General features: G+C 41.0%; 1 protein-coding gene across 2 annotated transcripts in view; it reads left to right on the plus strand.

Moving 5' to 3' along the window:
- TET2 (tet methylcytosine dioxygenase 2) overlaps nt 1-14,633 on the plus strand; it is a 90,618-nt gene that overhangs the window by 51,681 nt on the left and 24,304 nt on the right. For both annotated transcript variants that reach the window (XM_034770829.1, XM_034770830.1), the window contains exons 2-3: nt 5,889-9,279; nt 11,163-11,253. In XM_034770829.1, coding sequence (XP_034626720.1) covers nt 5,934-9,279; nt 11,163-11,253 — 3,437 coding nt within the window. In that variant the 5' untranslated portion in view covers nt 5,889-5,933. The remainder of the gene's footprint in view (nt 1-5,888; nt 9,280-11,162; nt 11,254-14,633) is intronic.

Here is a 14,633-nt window from a genome sequence, read left to right on the forward strand (position 1 = left end):
GATGCTAGTAGGTTGGGGTATGTTGGTGGCATCTTGAGGGTGTGGAGGGACTGGTGCCTGCCCACATTTCTTTTGGGGAAGTTGTCAAAGAGCTTCATTGCTTGATGAGTTTGGATCTGACTGCTTTTGGATTCTCAGCGGGTGCTGGTGGTCAAAAGCACCACTTTTTCATCTGTTAAGGCAACTGTGGTCATTTCCTCGGATATAGAATTTATCCATGCCATTGTTGCTTAATGGATTATTGTAATCTATATGATGTACATAGGACTACTCAAGGACCACACAGAAGTTCAAACTGTGACTGCTTGGCAGCACTACCTTCAGGGATAATCTTGCATCAAGACTCTGAAAACTGCATTAGATTATCTACCCAGATGAATTCAGGAAAAAACTTCCATTGGCTTAAAGAGCTTTTCCGACCAAGTAAAGACTTCAGGATTTAGCCCATTGTTTGTAATGGTTTATGATGTTACAGAGAAGGGCTGTTTTGAGCTTTTTTCCTTTCTTTGCTGAAATTCAGAAATTGTTACTTCTGTAGCTTCTTTCAACCAGAAGACTCTCAAAGTGCTTTACAAACTAGAAATCAGGTTGGCAACGTTCGGCATGTGGCTTGCCAGGGTAACGCCCTGGCGGGCCGGGCCAGTTTTATTTACCTGCTGATGCGGCAGGTTCGGCCAATCGCAGCCCCCACTGGCCGCGGTTCGCCGTCCGGGCCAATGGGGGCGGCGAGAAGCGGCGCGGGCGAGCGATGTGCTGGCCACAGCTTCTCGCCGCTCCCATTGGCCCGGGACAGCGAACCACGGCCAGTGGGGGCCGCGATCGGCCGAACCTGCCACGTCAGCAGGTAAATAAACTGGCCCGGCCCACGAGGGTGCTTATGCTGGCGAGCCGTGTGCTGAACGTTGCCGACCCCTGAACTAGATAGAGGCATGAGGTTGCCCACCACTGAAATTCAGCCACTTCTGGGGTAGGATAGGCTACTGTTTAATTGTGCACAATAACACTAAACAAGTAAAGTCAGGAAGTTGAGCCTACTATTGTATTCAGTTGATATTAGAAGGCGAATTAAAGTAGGCAGAATTTAACTACCCAAACTGGAATTTGGCCAGGGCACCTAGATAAACAGAAACTCTTGCAGAAACTGCCATGGGAATTTAATGACTGCAAATGATTTAGACCTCTGTTTCATCCAATAGTGTCTAGCAGTACAGTGACCCAAGCATCATGCTGGGGCAGGAAGTAGTTTAGTATTGATATAGAAGGGACTGTCACACTATTGCTATCATTTGTAGTTCCTTGACTTTTACTTTGTGTTCTCCCATCCAGCTACTGACCAAGTCCAACCCCATTTATGTTTGAGATCACAGCCCAAGGAGGTCTGGCTGCATAAATACACGGTGAATAGCTGGGCTATCAGCAAGTCACCTTGGAGAAGATGCAGTGTGTTCTCTGCTCTGTTTCTAGTTGATATGGACGGGCTATAGTACCACCCATCTTAATTCTGTCAGCCAGCAAGTGTTCATGGACATCCTAACAGAGAACAGTCACTGCTCTTCCTAATGGGATTCTGGCCAGCCCTTGTGGAAGTGCCAAAGGAGAGGGGAACTCACCCCAATTTTCTTCCTACTCGTGCTGCACTAGATGTATGTACAGGGGCTGGTTAGAATCTGATCATGGATGTTTACTCAAGCAACTTCTTTGCATTCACAAAGTCCCTAGCTACCACATCAGCACAATACAAATAGTTAATAAAATAGGAACCTCAGGAATTGGCTCAAAATAGAGAAGTTATCAAAAGAGAGCAAATCAAGATAACTAAGGTTACTTTTGACCAAAAAAAAAAAAAAGATATATATGTTTTTCCTGTCATCAAATTGTACATGAGTGACTCTTATGTATTCTGTGCTCAAGAAGATTGCAGGAGCACTCCAAAGAGGCATGTACACATCTTTTAAAAAACACAACCAAACCAACAATAATATACTTCTAACTCCTTATCTCTCATTTGTGCCCCGTATGTGGCAAGAAATACATGTATGTCCCTGGGTACTTCAAGAAGTCAAACAGTGGTGGGCAGAATTACAACTTGGTGGAATGTGAGATGCTGATCCATTTCCACAGTAATGTGCTATTTTTAAGTCATGCATCATGGTATCTTCAAAGAGGCCAGTCATAATTATGATGGATTAGACTGCAGAGTCAGTCCTAGATGCAGTAATTGTTTCACAGATGCTGCTGATGTGACTTGAATTTCTAATAAATTATGGCTGGGGAAAAATATGTAGAGCTGCTAAGTGTATTGGCTCTAACAACTATTACTGGAGGAGAAAAAATAAACTACTATCCATTAGTAAAGGTGAGTTTTCTTTAAAAGAAATGTAGTTCACCCCACCACAAATGTAAGAAGACCATAGAGTCCAGATTTTGCAGTCATAAACAATTCTATTCAACAGTAGGATCTAAAGCACATGCATGGTGTACTAGCTGAAATAAATACCAGAGGTATGCCATTGCTTGGTATTTCCTAACTTTAAATTGCATTACAAAAAATTACTGGGATTTGTCTGAGCACCTTTTATAGTTTGTAATAAGACGAGATTCAGGATGATTGTGAATAACTGAGTTTAGACATGGGGAATCAAGAGTAAGGCAAAGTAACCCCAATCCTACAGTTATTCTAAAGAAAGGAAGTGTGAAGCTTTTTAAACCAATGAGTTCATACCAGGCTTTGAAGAGTCAAATGGTTTAATCCTGCTTTGGATTGCCTTCCACCACCTCCTTTTATGCTGGAGCCAATCAGAATCCAAGGGATTGGTTGATTTGTAGTGTGAGGCTTTTGAGAAGCCTGTGAAGAGTGCATGTATTTTTTGTCATATAGTAAGGAAGGAAATACGTGGCTTTCAAGGATCATGAGTTTCCCTCCTGAGGAGCAGGCACACTTTGCACGGTTTGCATGCTGAGTTTAGATACAGGCCACACACTCCTCAAGTAGGGAGGCTCTTTTATCCATCAACAAAACACAGAGCAAAAGGAGCTTTTGAAAACTTGTAACAAGAGTTAAACTTTACCCTCTGTGATCAAGTAGAGTTCAACCACCAGTGTTAAAATACTGATATGCTTTGAGGACAATGGAGAGGATTCCTCTGGCTCAGTCACACAGATTAATACCTTGTTTTGATGGAAATAAAAAATAATCTGATAGGGCAGTGTTAATTACTGTTCCTTTGTACTTTGCTCAGAATACTGTGTCATTTAGCAGCTTACACACTCATTTTTCACCTCTGGGAGTTGTTGTTCAGCTGCAAGCTAAGGTATCAAAAGACAGCAGGTAGGGAATGAAAGGGAAGGAATTTCAGGTTAGAGTGAATGTCTGTTTCTTTCACCCCATTGGGAAGGAATGTAATTCTGCAGCATCCTTTACTTTGCATTTTTACTTCAAAGAACTATATGGAATGAGAGGAACTTAGAAAGTTTCTCTGATATGCCAGTCTAACAGCGATGTCTATTGTGCTTTGGAATAGTCTCCCCAGGAAAGTTACAAATGCCTTATCACCTGGGACTCTTAAAGCTACCCAGGCCAAGATGCTGGAATATATATTGTACACAGAAGAATCCTGCTTTATTAAGGGGACAGACTAGAACTGATCTTCTCCATCTCTAGTTTCTGTTTTTCAAATTACTTTATAAACTCCCTTTGTTAGAGGTGGGGTTTTGGGAAGCAACGTGACCGTAGCATATTTTCCTTGTATAAAGAATAATCCGAGCTCACAGAGAAAAGGGTTAAAAGCACATTTAAGAACTAATGAGGGGGTGTGGTTATCGTATGTCCAGCTGTCCAGTTTTGACTAGCATGCACCTGTGATGCTTCGATTGTCCTTATTTTGAAGCCAGCGCCCTGAACAGAAAGGGAATCCCAGTAATCTTATATAATGCTATCAATTCTGCTTATAATAATTTTACATAGCCCCAAGAGCAATTCTTATTTAAAGAGCGTTTCTGAATTCTATTACTCACTTGAGCTTAGTAAGGCAATAATACCCTGGAATTCAGTGCACATTGTATAAATTAGGTGTAATTTGATATTGTAAAAAAAATTAGAGAAGGATAAATAATCCTGTTCTGTGCTCTTGGAGGCAAATCTACTGTGATAGGAGAAATTTTCAAATGTAATAAGTCCTCTCTGTGGAGTGGTAATATCAGCCACTTGTGAGGCTCAAGCTTGCTTAGCAGTCCAAGCAAGTATGAATTAATAATAGAGAGCCCTTCATATTCCCTTTCTATGCAAACTAGCAGTAATGTCTTCATTGCAAAAATTTGCCCGAGTCAAAATTTTTACCTTAGACTCATTTCTACCTTTAGTACAGTATGTATTTATTATTTGCCTCATTTTCCTAACTTTCCCAATCCTTCCAACATCTGCAAGGTGCTCTGCCAGTCTGTCGTCTGTCATTTGGGCTGTTGGTGGAGAACGATAAAACCAATAAAGAACAAATTCTGGAGAGAGTTCAACAATAGCTTTCTCAACTTTTTCTATCATTCTGAACCTTCAGCTGATCTGCCTAACCAGAATTGGACAGTTGTTGGGTGGAACTTGTTCACTACACCCTGGCAGCACTTTTATCCAATGTGAAACCTTTTTTATATAAATAAAAGTTAAATATTTTATTGAATATTAATATATTTATTTAAGAGAAGAATTTCCAAACAACCCAATTCAAATCCAAGACACTCAGATTTTAGGCTTTGCTGCGAAACAAAAACAAAAATACAAGCCTAAAGGCATACTCACAGGCTGCATTCATAATGTCAAGCAAGTACAGTCTGTTGCATATGAATACCATGATTTTAATTTTTTTCCTTAAATAAATGCATCATGGTAATGTTAGTACTGTAACAATAATGAATGAGTGTAGGGATTCCAGTGGAGAGAAGTCAGTTTTTGTTTTGTTTTCTCATGCCTGTATTTTGCTAAGGGTGAGATCTTTGGAAAACCAACTTTAAATGACCTTGTCAAACAGCTGACAAGTAAAGGGGCGGGGGTATCTCTCTAACCAGCAAGCTTGGTGGCAATAATCCTTCAAATCAGACAAAAGAGGCTTGGCATACTATAATCAAATAACAGGATTAGCTCTAAGTCTGGGAACTACAATTTCTGCATGATTTTCCACCTTACTTGGAAGAAAAATCATTACAGAAAAGTACAGGCGAAGAGTATGCAAGCAGTAAATACTTATATTTTCATTAAAAATGATTATTAGTCATGCAAGAGATTTAGCGTTAAGATAAGTATATTTCTGTTTGAACAGCATTTTCTCATCCCCAGTTTATTTTTGCATGCCCTTTTCTATACTAATCTGAGTTTCTCACCTGTGCATCCATTGTTAAGAACATTTTCAGCACCAAGTAAGTTCCTATCAAGTTTGAAAACACACTTGAACTAATCGTGTGCTGAACTTTAGAAAGCATGTCAAATTAAAATGTGAACTAAGACAGTATTTTGCTATAAAGTATAATGGTTTCAAGTTAAGAAACCAAGAATTTTTCCTGCATTTTAAAAGCAGGTCCGGCTAGTTCAGTTTCACTCTGCTTGCATACCACCATCAGCTTCACATGTTCATGCCCAATATGATATTGTTTCAGTTCAAGTTTTATCCTTCATTGATTAAAAATAAATCATACTGCAGCATAAAAAAATGACACTTTATAATAACAAAGTCCAATGCTACTGAAAACACCCTCAGAAAACATTGGGAGACCACTGTAACGTGGCATGCTGTGCATAGATAAGTCAGGAGGGCAGATGCTCAAATATTGTGTCTGGTCAGTGATTTGATCTGTATCAAATAAAACTAAACTTACACCCTTTTACCTCCCCTTTTCTCTTTCAGATACGTTAAAAGGGCAGCCTTGTGGATGGGCCCGGAGCAGGCCAGATGGAACAGGATAGAACCAACCATGTTGATGGCAATAGATTGAGCCCATTTTTAATACCACAGCCTTCTCATGTTTGCCAGGTGGAGCCTTTGTCAGTGAAGCTGCAGAATGGAAGTCCACTAACAGAGAGAACCCATGCTGAAGTAAATGGTGACCATAAGTGGCTACTTTTTAAGAACAGCTATGGAATACCTCACGTGAAGGGAAACCCAAATAACCGTACCAGCCCTGACCTCCTACAGGAAAAGAGAGTGTATTCCAAGTATATGCAAAATGGTGGGATAAAACGCACTTTTAGTGAGCCTTCTCTATATGGCCTTCATCAGAACAAGAAAATTAAACAAGATGAAGTAAATGGCGAGAAAGATGAGCCAGGGGAAAACAATGAAAAACCAACTGTCTCCAATTCATGCAATGAGAAGGAATCTGTGAGTTTTACTGGACAAGAAAATGCAGCTTCTGATTTTATACAGTCTTCAAGATACAACTGTGATGGTTCAGAAAATCCTGAAGATCTCCAGATTCAGTATGAGCAAGAGAGGGAAAACATTAATTGCCACAACAAGAACATTGTCTTACTACTTAAAAACAAGGCAGTGCCAATGCCTAATGGTGCTACAGTTTCTGCCTCTTCCATGGAAAACATGCATGGTGAACTCCTGGAAAAAACACTGTCTCAATATTATCCAGACCATGTTTCCATTGCAATGCAGAAAAACACATCTCACATAAATGCCATTAACAGTCAGGCTACTAATGAGTTGTCCTATGAGACAACACATTCATCCCATACCTCAGGGCAGATCATTTCCCCACAGACCTCAAACTCTGAGCTGCCTCAAGTGCCAGCTGTAGTGGCTACTGAGGTCTACAATATGGAAGACTCCAGTAAACCACCTGTATTACCAGGTAGCTATTCACTTCAGAAATCGGAACTACAGCTACAGCAACAAAACCCAGGCTATGATACACAACAGTTACCCATAGGAAACGGTAGTGTTCATAGAAATATGGGGCGGGCACCCAACCAAGGTCCCTCTCTAAGTTCTAGCAGTAATCTGCAAGCTCACAACAATAGCCTGGAGGGGGTTTCAGAGCAAGCAGAAAAAAATGGTGCTTTGTTTAAAAAAATGGTGCACAACTCAATGTCTAATAAGGATTCCTTCACTCCTCCTCCTGCTTCTGCTCCTCCCCCAGCTCCAGAAATGAACAGCACTCTGTCCATTGCGGTTACAGAAGAACAACACCCCTATGACAACACAAATGTTGAAACTCTTTCTATAGAAGTGAAGAATGAAGGGCAGCAGAAGGAACTGATATCCAAGAGTCCTGACCTTGCCCAGCAACAACCTAACTCTCAACAGAAGCCTGAGGTGTCACAACAGGGTGGCAGTGAAAGTGATCTGCCAGCTGCCATGATGACCTCCATTCAGCAATGCACAGAAGAAATAAAGCCAACATCAGAACCTCACATCCAAGATCTGCAGGTAGCTGGGAACAATGGAGAGTTGCAGCAACACTATCAACAGCCCCTGGGACAAAAAGAACATGAGATCCCTCCTGAGAAAGGAAAAGACCAAGCGAAACAGCAGCCTCAACATTATCCAAAACCAGGTTGGATAGAATTGATTTCCACTCATTTTCACCATAGAGATTCCCCCCAGAAGCCCAGTGAGGCTTTATTGAGGTCAATTCTCCAGTTCCAGCCAAATCCAAAGGAACAGATGCATTCAAACCAGTATACTGGGAATCCTGAGGCATTAAAAGAGCCTTCAGGACAGTCCCAGAGCCAGAAAATAATACAGCAGGAACAAATGCCTCAACTGTACAAAAGCGAGGCAGCACAACTCCAAGCCCATCCGATAGCTGAGCAGCAACTGCAGTTCCAAAAGCACTCTCCCCAGCCACAGCTCACAAAGGTGAATTCTCTGGTGAAGTCCTATGTGCAGCAACACCATATGCAGCCGCTTCATTTCCAAGCAAGACAAGAACAACAAACTGAGCAGCCTTTGGGGGCCCTGTTAAAACATCAGTACTTGAATCCTCAGACAACAGAGAATGAACAATTCTTACATTCAAACATTTTACAACAGATGTTACAAAAACAGGCGCAGCAGACACAACTGTCACGCAGTCCACAGTTAACCCCGAACCACCACCACCAGCAAGCCCTGCAAAGGAAAAGCAAAGAACTGTCTCAGACCTTTTCCCATTCCCAAAGTGACAGTGAACAGCAAATAGATGGGGCATCCTACAGTCAGCTTAAACGAGAAGAATGTTTTCAAACTGAGAATAAGTATATAAAACCAACTGAGTTCCCTCATAACTCTCAGCTTGGACTAGAACAGGAACAAAGTAGCAACAGTAAAACTTCCCTTTACAATCAGATTCTGAAAACAAATACTAATTTGCAGCATCCTGGCCGTATGCACTTGGTTTCTGAGAAGAAGGAAAACACCATAAATGCTGAACTCTTTGGAGTAAACAAAATGCAGGACTTGCAACATATGCAATATTATCTAAATAGTATGACCCCAAAGCAAGAGGTGCATCATTGCTTTCAAGAACAAGAGCAACAAACTCAACAGGCTTCAGTTATACAGAGACCACTCCAACAACCAGAGGGATGTGGTAGAAATTTGAAACAAGATATGTCCAGCCACCAAGCTACACCGATTCAGCAAAGGTACTTACCACACAGCCAACAAACTCTCCCACAAGACCAGAGAGGGTGTCACCTTCAGGCTGAACCCCACAAGGATTTTCAAAACCATGCTGCTCTCAGGTGGCATCTCTTACAAAAGCAAGAGCAGCAAATACACCAACAACCCAAACCTGAAATTTGTCCCAGTGTGATGCGCAAGCCTATAAAAGTTGAGGCTGGCTCAAAGTCTAATATCTGCATGCATCTATCAACTGGACAGCTGGAAAACAAAACATGGAAAAAAACAATTAAACAAGAGAATCAGCACTTCAGTTGTGAGAACATGCAACAAAAGAGTATCATTGAGACAATGGAACAGCAGCTGAAACAGATTCAGGTCAAATCACTGTTTGATCACAAAGCTCTTACTATCAAATCACCTAAGCATGTGAAGGTTGAAACAGCAGGCCCTATCACTATCCTATCAAGAAATTCTATTGCTGCAGAATTTGACAGCCACACCACAGCCTTAGATCAACAAGCTATTCCTTCTGCTGAAAAAACCCCAACTAAAAGAACAGCTGGATCTGTTCTAAATAATTTTTTAGAGTCACCTTCCAAGTTATTGGATACTCCTGTAAAAAATTTATTGGACACACCTGTCAAAACCCAATATGATTTCCCATCATGCAGTTGTGTTGGTAAGTGACAAGAAATGTACTAAAAATACATTGTTAATTCACAATTAGGACGGTGACTTTCAAAGTTGTTGGGGTTTTGTTTGTTTTGGTTTTATTTTGGGTTGATTTTTGAGAATGCCAGCCATTATCAAGAGAGAGTTTCAGTTTTTTCCAGCAACACTAGTTTTTACACTAAAAATAGAGCACCACCATATGTTTGTTACAAAGCAGTTATCTCTCTGGTTTGTGTGCTAGTACATTAATGTATGGCATATAAATCTAATATAAAGTAGATTCTTCAATCTGTTTATCTCTTTGTATCCAGTCTCCTTCAGCGCAGGCATATATTATGCAAACACATCTGATAAAAAGATCAGCTTCACAATTTAATTTGATGCAGTATTATTTAAGTCAAGGTTGGAGATATTGATTGCATGAAAGATGTCTTGGGGCCAATACCTGAGATCCTCACTCCATTTTTACTCAGATACACAGTCAAATTACTGAGCGTTTGACTGAGTAAGGGCTGACTAAAACAGAGGGTTGGATTTTGCATGACCCTTTACGTAGGTGCCTTCTTCCTTTCTTCCCTTCCACGCCCCTGGTAATGACCAGTGTAAAGGCCAAGCAGAACTTCAGTCACTGTGCTTTAGGAAGCACAGGGACTGCTCCATCTCTGCTCTCCTCCAAGAGGCTGCAAAGGGGCAAGACCATGGAGCCCCTCCCACTCTGCACAGAGCAGGATTAGCACAGTAGGAAGAGCAGAAGCGTAGTAGCTGGCATGCTCCTTTTCATTCTGCCACGCACTGTTTTGTTTGGAGAAATGAGTCTCCACGCTGCCTCTTACTATGTGCACATTTTGAAGTCATTTTTCTGGAGAAATGATTCTCTGCTGAGTTGGATTGAGACAAAACGTTCAGTCCATCATTGTGAAGACAAATAGCTTTATTGTGACCTCTCTGACACACACACACACACACACACATAAAGTTGAAATATAGTTCTCTACAAATGCAAAGTTGATCTTTTCCCCCTTCTAAAATGTTTTGAGTTGAATCACAGGAAAACTAATACGGGGGGGAAGGGAAAAAGTACTATAGTGCATTACCATACTGCAAGGAGAAATATAACACTGGAACCTGGTTTCTTGTTTCTCCTTGCCACACTTTGAGAAATCTTGTAGAAATGGAATGGGGAAATCAAAACTCTGCATTTGTAGTTTTAACTTGTCACTGATACTTATAGAGTAGATCACCCTGCATTTTCACATAATGGATATATTAAGATAATTTCTCCAATGTATTTGGCACAAAGAGGCTTTTCTTCAACATCTAGCATTCATCTCAGCTTTGCCCCAGTCTACCCCACCCCTTTTTCAGCTAATACAGCAATTGTGAACTCAACAAGAAGAGTCCGCTCTCCACTCAAGCTGTGTTTAACTTTAGGGGCCACATTTTCAAGCCTTAGGTGTATAAGTTACACATACATGTAAAAAACAGATACTTGATAGCCCCCTGAAATGATGTTTGACAATGTGACCACAAAAGTCCTCCCTTCTAAATACTGGGTGAGAAATCACTGTTCAGTAACTACTGGGAAATGCTAATTTTTAATTTCACTGTAACTGCAAATATAAAACAAGCATTTATGCTTGCAAAAGGTACAATGGCATGCAATATCTACTTGCACACACTGTCACCCATTATACATGTGTAAATTCATGTTTTGCAAATACACTTGGGCATAATTTGTGGGCCTACTTTAGACATGTATGTTTGAAAGTTTGGCCCCCAAAAATTCATAACAGGGTCTTACCTGGCCAGTTGTGGGTAAGCTTTGCAATGCAATTTCTTATATTAAATAATTATGCTTTAAGGCAATAACCTTTATTTTATTTTAAACAGAGCAAATTATTGAAAAAGACGAAGGTCCTTTCTATACCCATCTAGGAGCTGGTCCTAACGTGGCAGCAATTAGAGAAATCATGGAAGAAAGGTAATTAGCGCAAAGGCACAGGACAGATTAACATTTATCCTTTTGAGTATGTCAGAATTTTTCCAGTCTTTGCACATAAAGAAGTAAACAGTTGCAAATGGAGTAATTATTTGTAGGCTTAGCTACTCCAGTGTTGCCAGCTTTACGTACTGTGCTATTCACCAGAGAGTCACAATATTTGACAGGGCTAATAGTCTGCTGGCTGGCACAGGCTGCCCACTTTGAGACAGATGCCAGCAAACCCAAGCGGGGACAAGTATTCATAAGCCTGCCAAGCAAGTGTTGGCTATGGCTGCAAAAGCAGGCATAGACCTGGTATTCCCAGTGGGGGATGCACATGCCAAGATAGGAAGAAGATGGAGGGATGAGAGCACCGAAAAGCAAACTTTAAGCAAAATGTTATGTACAAAAAGACTTCAAATGGCTTAATCCTACTCACTTTCTTCCTGCAATGTGTTCAGTTATAATAGTGGGAGCAAAGTAAGATTTGGTCCTGACACTCAATAAGCAATTCTTTAGCAAAACATCTTCCCTTCTATTATATGAAGAGAGCATTATTCAGATTGATAGAATAAATTATATATCACAGGATACTACGTTACTAGCATTCTTCATATTACCAGCAAAACAAATGCTTAGGATACGTATATAATAGTTATATAGAGATGTGGGTCATTTATATATTCATAAATGTAAAACACTGCTAACATTAATAAGGTGTTAAAGCGGAGAACTCCAGCATACAACAGTAAGGTTCTGCAGCCACTTGAAAACTGCCATACTGCACAGCCCATATGTGCATAGACACTATGTTCCAAATCCTGAGGTCCTCACTCTGCTGTCTCTCTGATTTTACTTACTCCATACCCAGGCTATTTGAAGTTTGCTTGAGTAAGGACTGTAGAATTTGGACCTGATCTATTGGGGCCAGACTGAAGCTAGCAGGTGAACAGGGGAATGGTACAGTATAAGGAGCTTCTTTCCCCTGCGACTCCTGTGCAGGGCTGGCTCCAGCTGCAGACTCTGCACTAGCCCAAGTACTTCTGGCTAGCATTAGCAACTCTAATAAGGGAGTGTGATGCTGGCTGGTTCATGCCAGGGTCCCAGGCCTCACTTGGAAACTGACAAATACATAGCTGACATCAGTCTGGCTCACTGGTGCGTTAGTATTGTTAAAATAGGTATTAGAATTATAAAAATGTGATTACTGTTTAGACTGTATTGAATGCTTGTAAGTTCCTGCATGCATTAATCATCATTAATTAGAACATCTGTGTCCCATATTGTAAGATAATATTTGAACGTTGTATTATAAGCCTCTGTGACTGTGTATATCACCAGACAAGAGAGACGTTAACTAATGTAAAGTGCTGATCTCCAACAGAAGGTGTTACATCCTGGCCAACAAGGAAGGCCTCTCAACTCCAGACAAACTATTGTGGAACATTAAAGAGGACAAAAAACTTTGTGCCCTCCCCTCCAATGAAGATGAGACATCCAGGTGCCTCCCATCAGCTGAGTTTGCAGCTGAAAGGGCAAGGGGGAAGGGAATAAAAACCCCTAACAAGAAGGAACTATATCTTTATGCTGCTTGGACTCTGGAGGGCAAGGATGACTGGGGCATAAGAAAAAAAGATCCCCAGTGCTTAGTCTGGGTTAGCCCTAAAAGACATATAGAGCTTGCTTTTTATAGAAGCTTCTATTACTTTTTGACAGTTAAGATTGGAACTCATTTGTGTCTATATATATTTACGTGCTTTGACCTTGTAAATAACTTTCTTGTTTCCTTTCCTATTTAATAAGTTTTTAGACAGTTTACTATAGGATTGGCTACAAGCATTGTCTTTGGTGTAAGATCTAAATTGTGATTGACCCGGGGTAAGTGACTGGTCATTTGGGACTCGGAGCAATCTCTGGTGTAAGAGACCATCTGCCATAAAGGCAACTCACCTGGGTGGCAAGACAGATTGGAGTACCCAAGGGGACTGTCTGTGACTCCATGTTAAGGCTGTTATAGTGCCTGAGGAGTTCACACTTGATAACTGGTTGGTGAAATCTGAGTAAGGAACTCACAACCAATTTGGGGTTTGTGCCTTGTTCCCTAACAGTCTGCCCTGTGATTAGTACTCACATTCTTGAGCCACTGCAGGACAGCTTGACACTGGCATAGTTGTGACAGGATTCACATACCACAGGTCAATTAAGGTTATAGATCTTAACCCCAGCACTACTAAAAGTTTTAAATTGATACTGAGAGTTCTAAAAGATAAATAATAGACACAATGAGTGAACCACAGTCATATGGTGGTCTTGTGAGAAAAGAACTTGAACAGTTAAATTTGGAGAGTGGACCACCCTATAAAAAGAAGGCCCCACTTCAGGAGCTGAGAACTTTGCTCATAAGTTTTGACCAGACACCAGGGGAAGAAGAGGTGGTGGAGCCCTAGGATCCTCCTACCCTAGATGCCACAGAGGAGACCACCACAGGGAAACTGGCCCAATTGACCTGAGAGCCCAGGAAGAACGCAAGCACCAGTGACCGATAGCAGAACTGCCAATCAGGGAGGCCAAGGCAGCAGAAGAGAGAGCCCACTTGAATCTGATGGAAGTTCAAGCAATGCAGCTCAAAATACTGGAGCAACAAAAAGAGCTTCTCCATGCAGTGAGTACAACCCACCACCACCACCATGCAAGGGAGTGGGAGAAAGTCCACCCAACTTATAAAGAAACTGACTGTATAGAAGAATTCCTATCCACCTTTGAGAGACTATGTGGGATACACTATATCCCAGCAGAGAAACAGATGTCTATCCTCTTAACCAGATTGGCTTTCCCAGACAAGTTTTTAATGATATGGATGAGGGTGATGCCATGGTGTATATACAATTTAAAGAAAACATATTGAAAAGATTTAAGATTACCTCTGAGACTTAGTTTAAGTATAGAAACCTCAGAATGTTTGACAATGTCAGTCATCTTGAATATGTACATAAAATGTGTAATTATATGAGAAAATGGGAAATGGAGGTTGTAGCCCTTGGGAGGTGCCAGGATAATGGCCACTTGTGATGATGAGGAATGCTGAAGGTGAACATGGAAAACAGATCTGATGGCTCAGAAGCAATTGTTATGGGTTGTTACAGATGTGAGAAAGGCAGCCATCTGTGACGAATAGCCAACCACAGTTTTCGAGGCTGAAGAAATTGCTGATAAATATGTTGCATTAAGGCCCATGGCGAGTGCAAATCCCAGGGGAAGGGAAATCCTCGTGTCACCCAGGTTAAGAAGAAAGAGGAGATTGGAAATAAACGTAACCCCAACTTCAATTTTTTAAAAAAATAACAATAACAAAGGAACCCAGGGTTTAAAATCCCCTACCA

This window comes from Trachemys scripta, chromosome 5, assembly GCF_013100865.1.
Source record: "Trachemys scripta elegans isolate TJP31775 chromosome 5, CAS_Tse_1.0, whole genome shotgun sequence".
Classification (NCBI taxonomy): domain Eukaryota; kingdom Metazoa; phylum Chordata; order Testudines; family Emydidae; genus Trachemys; species Trachemys scripta.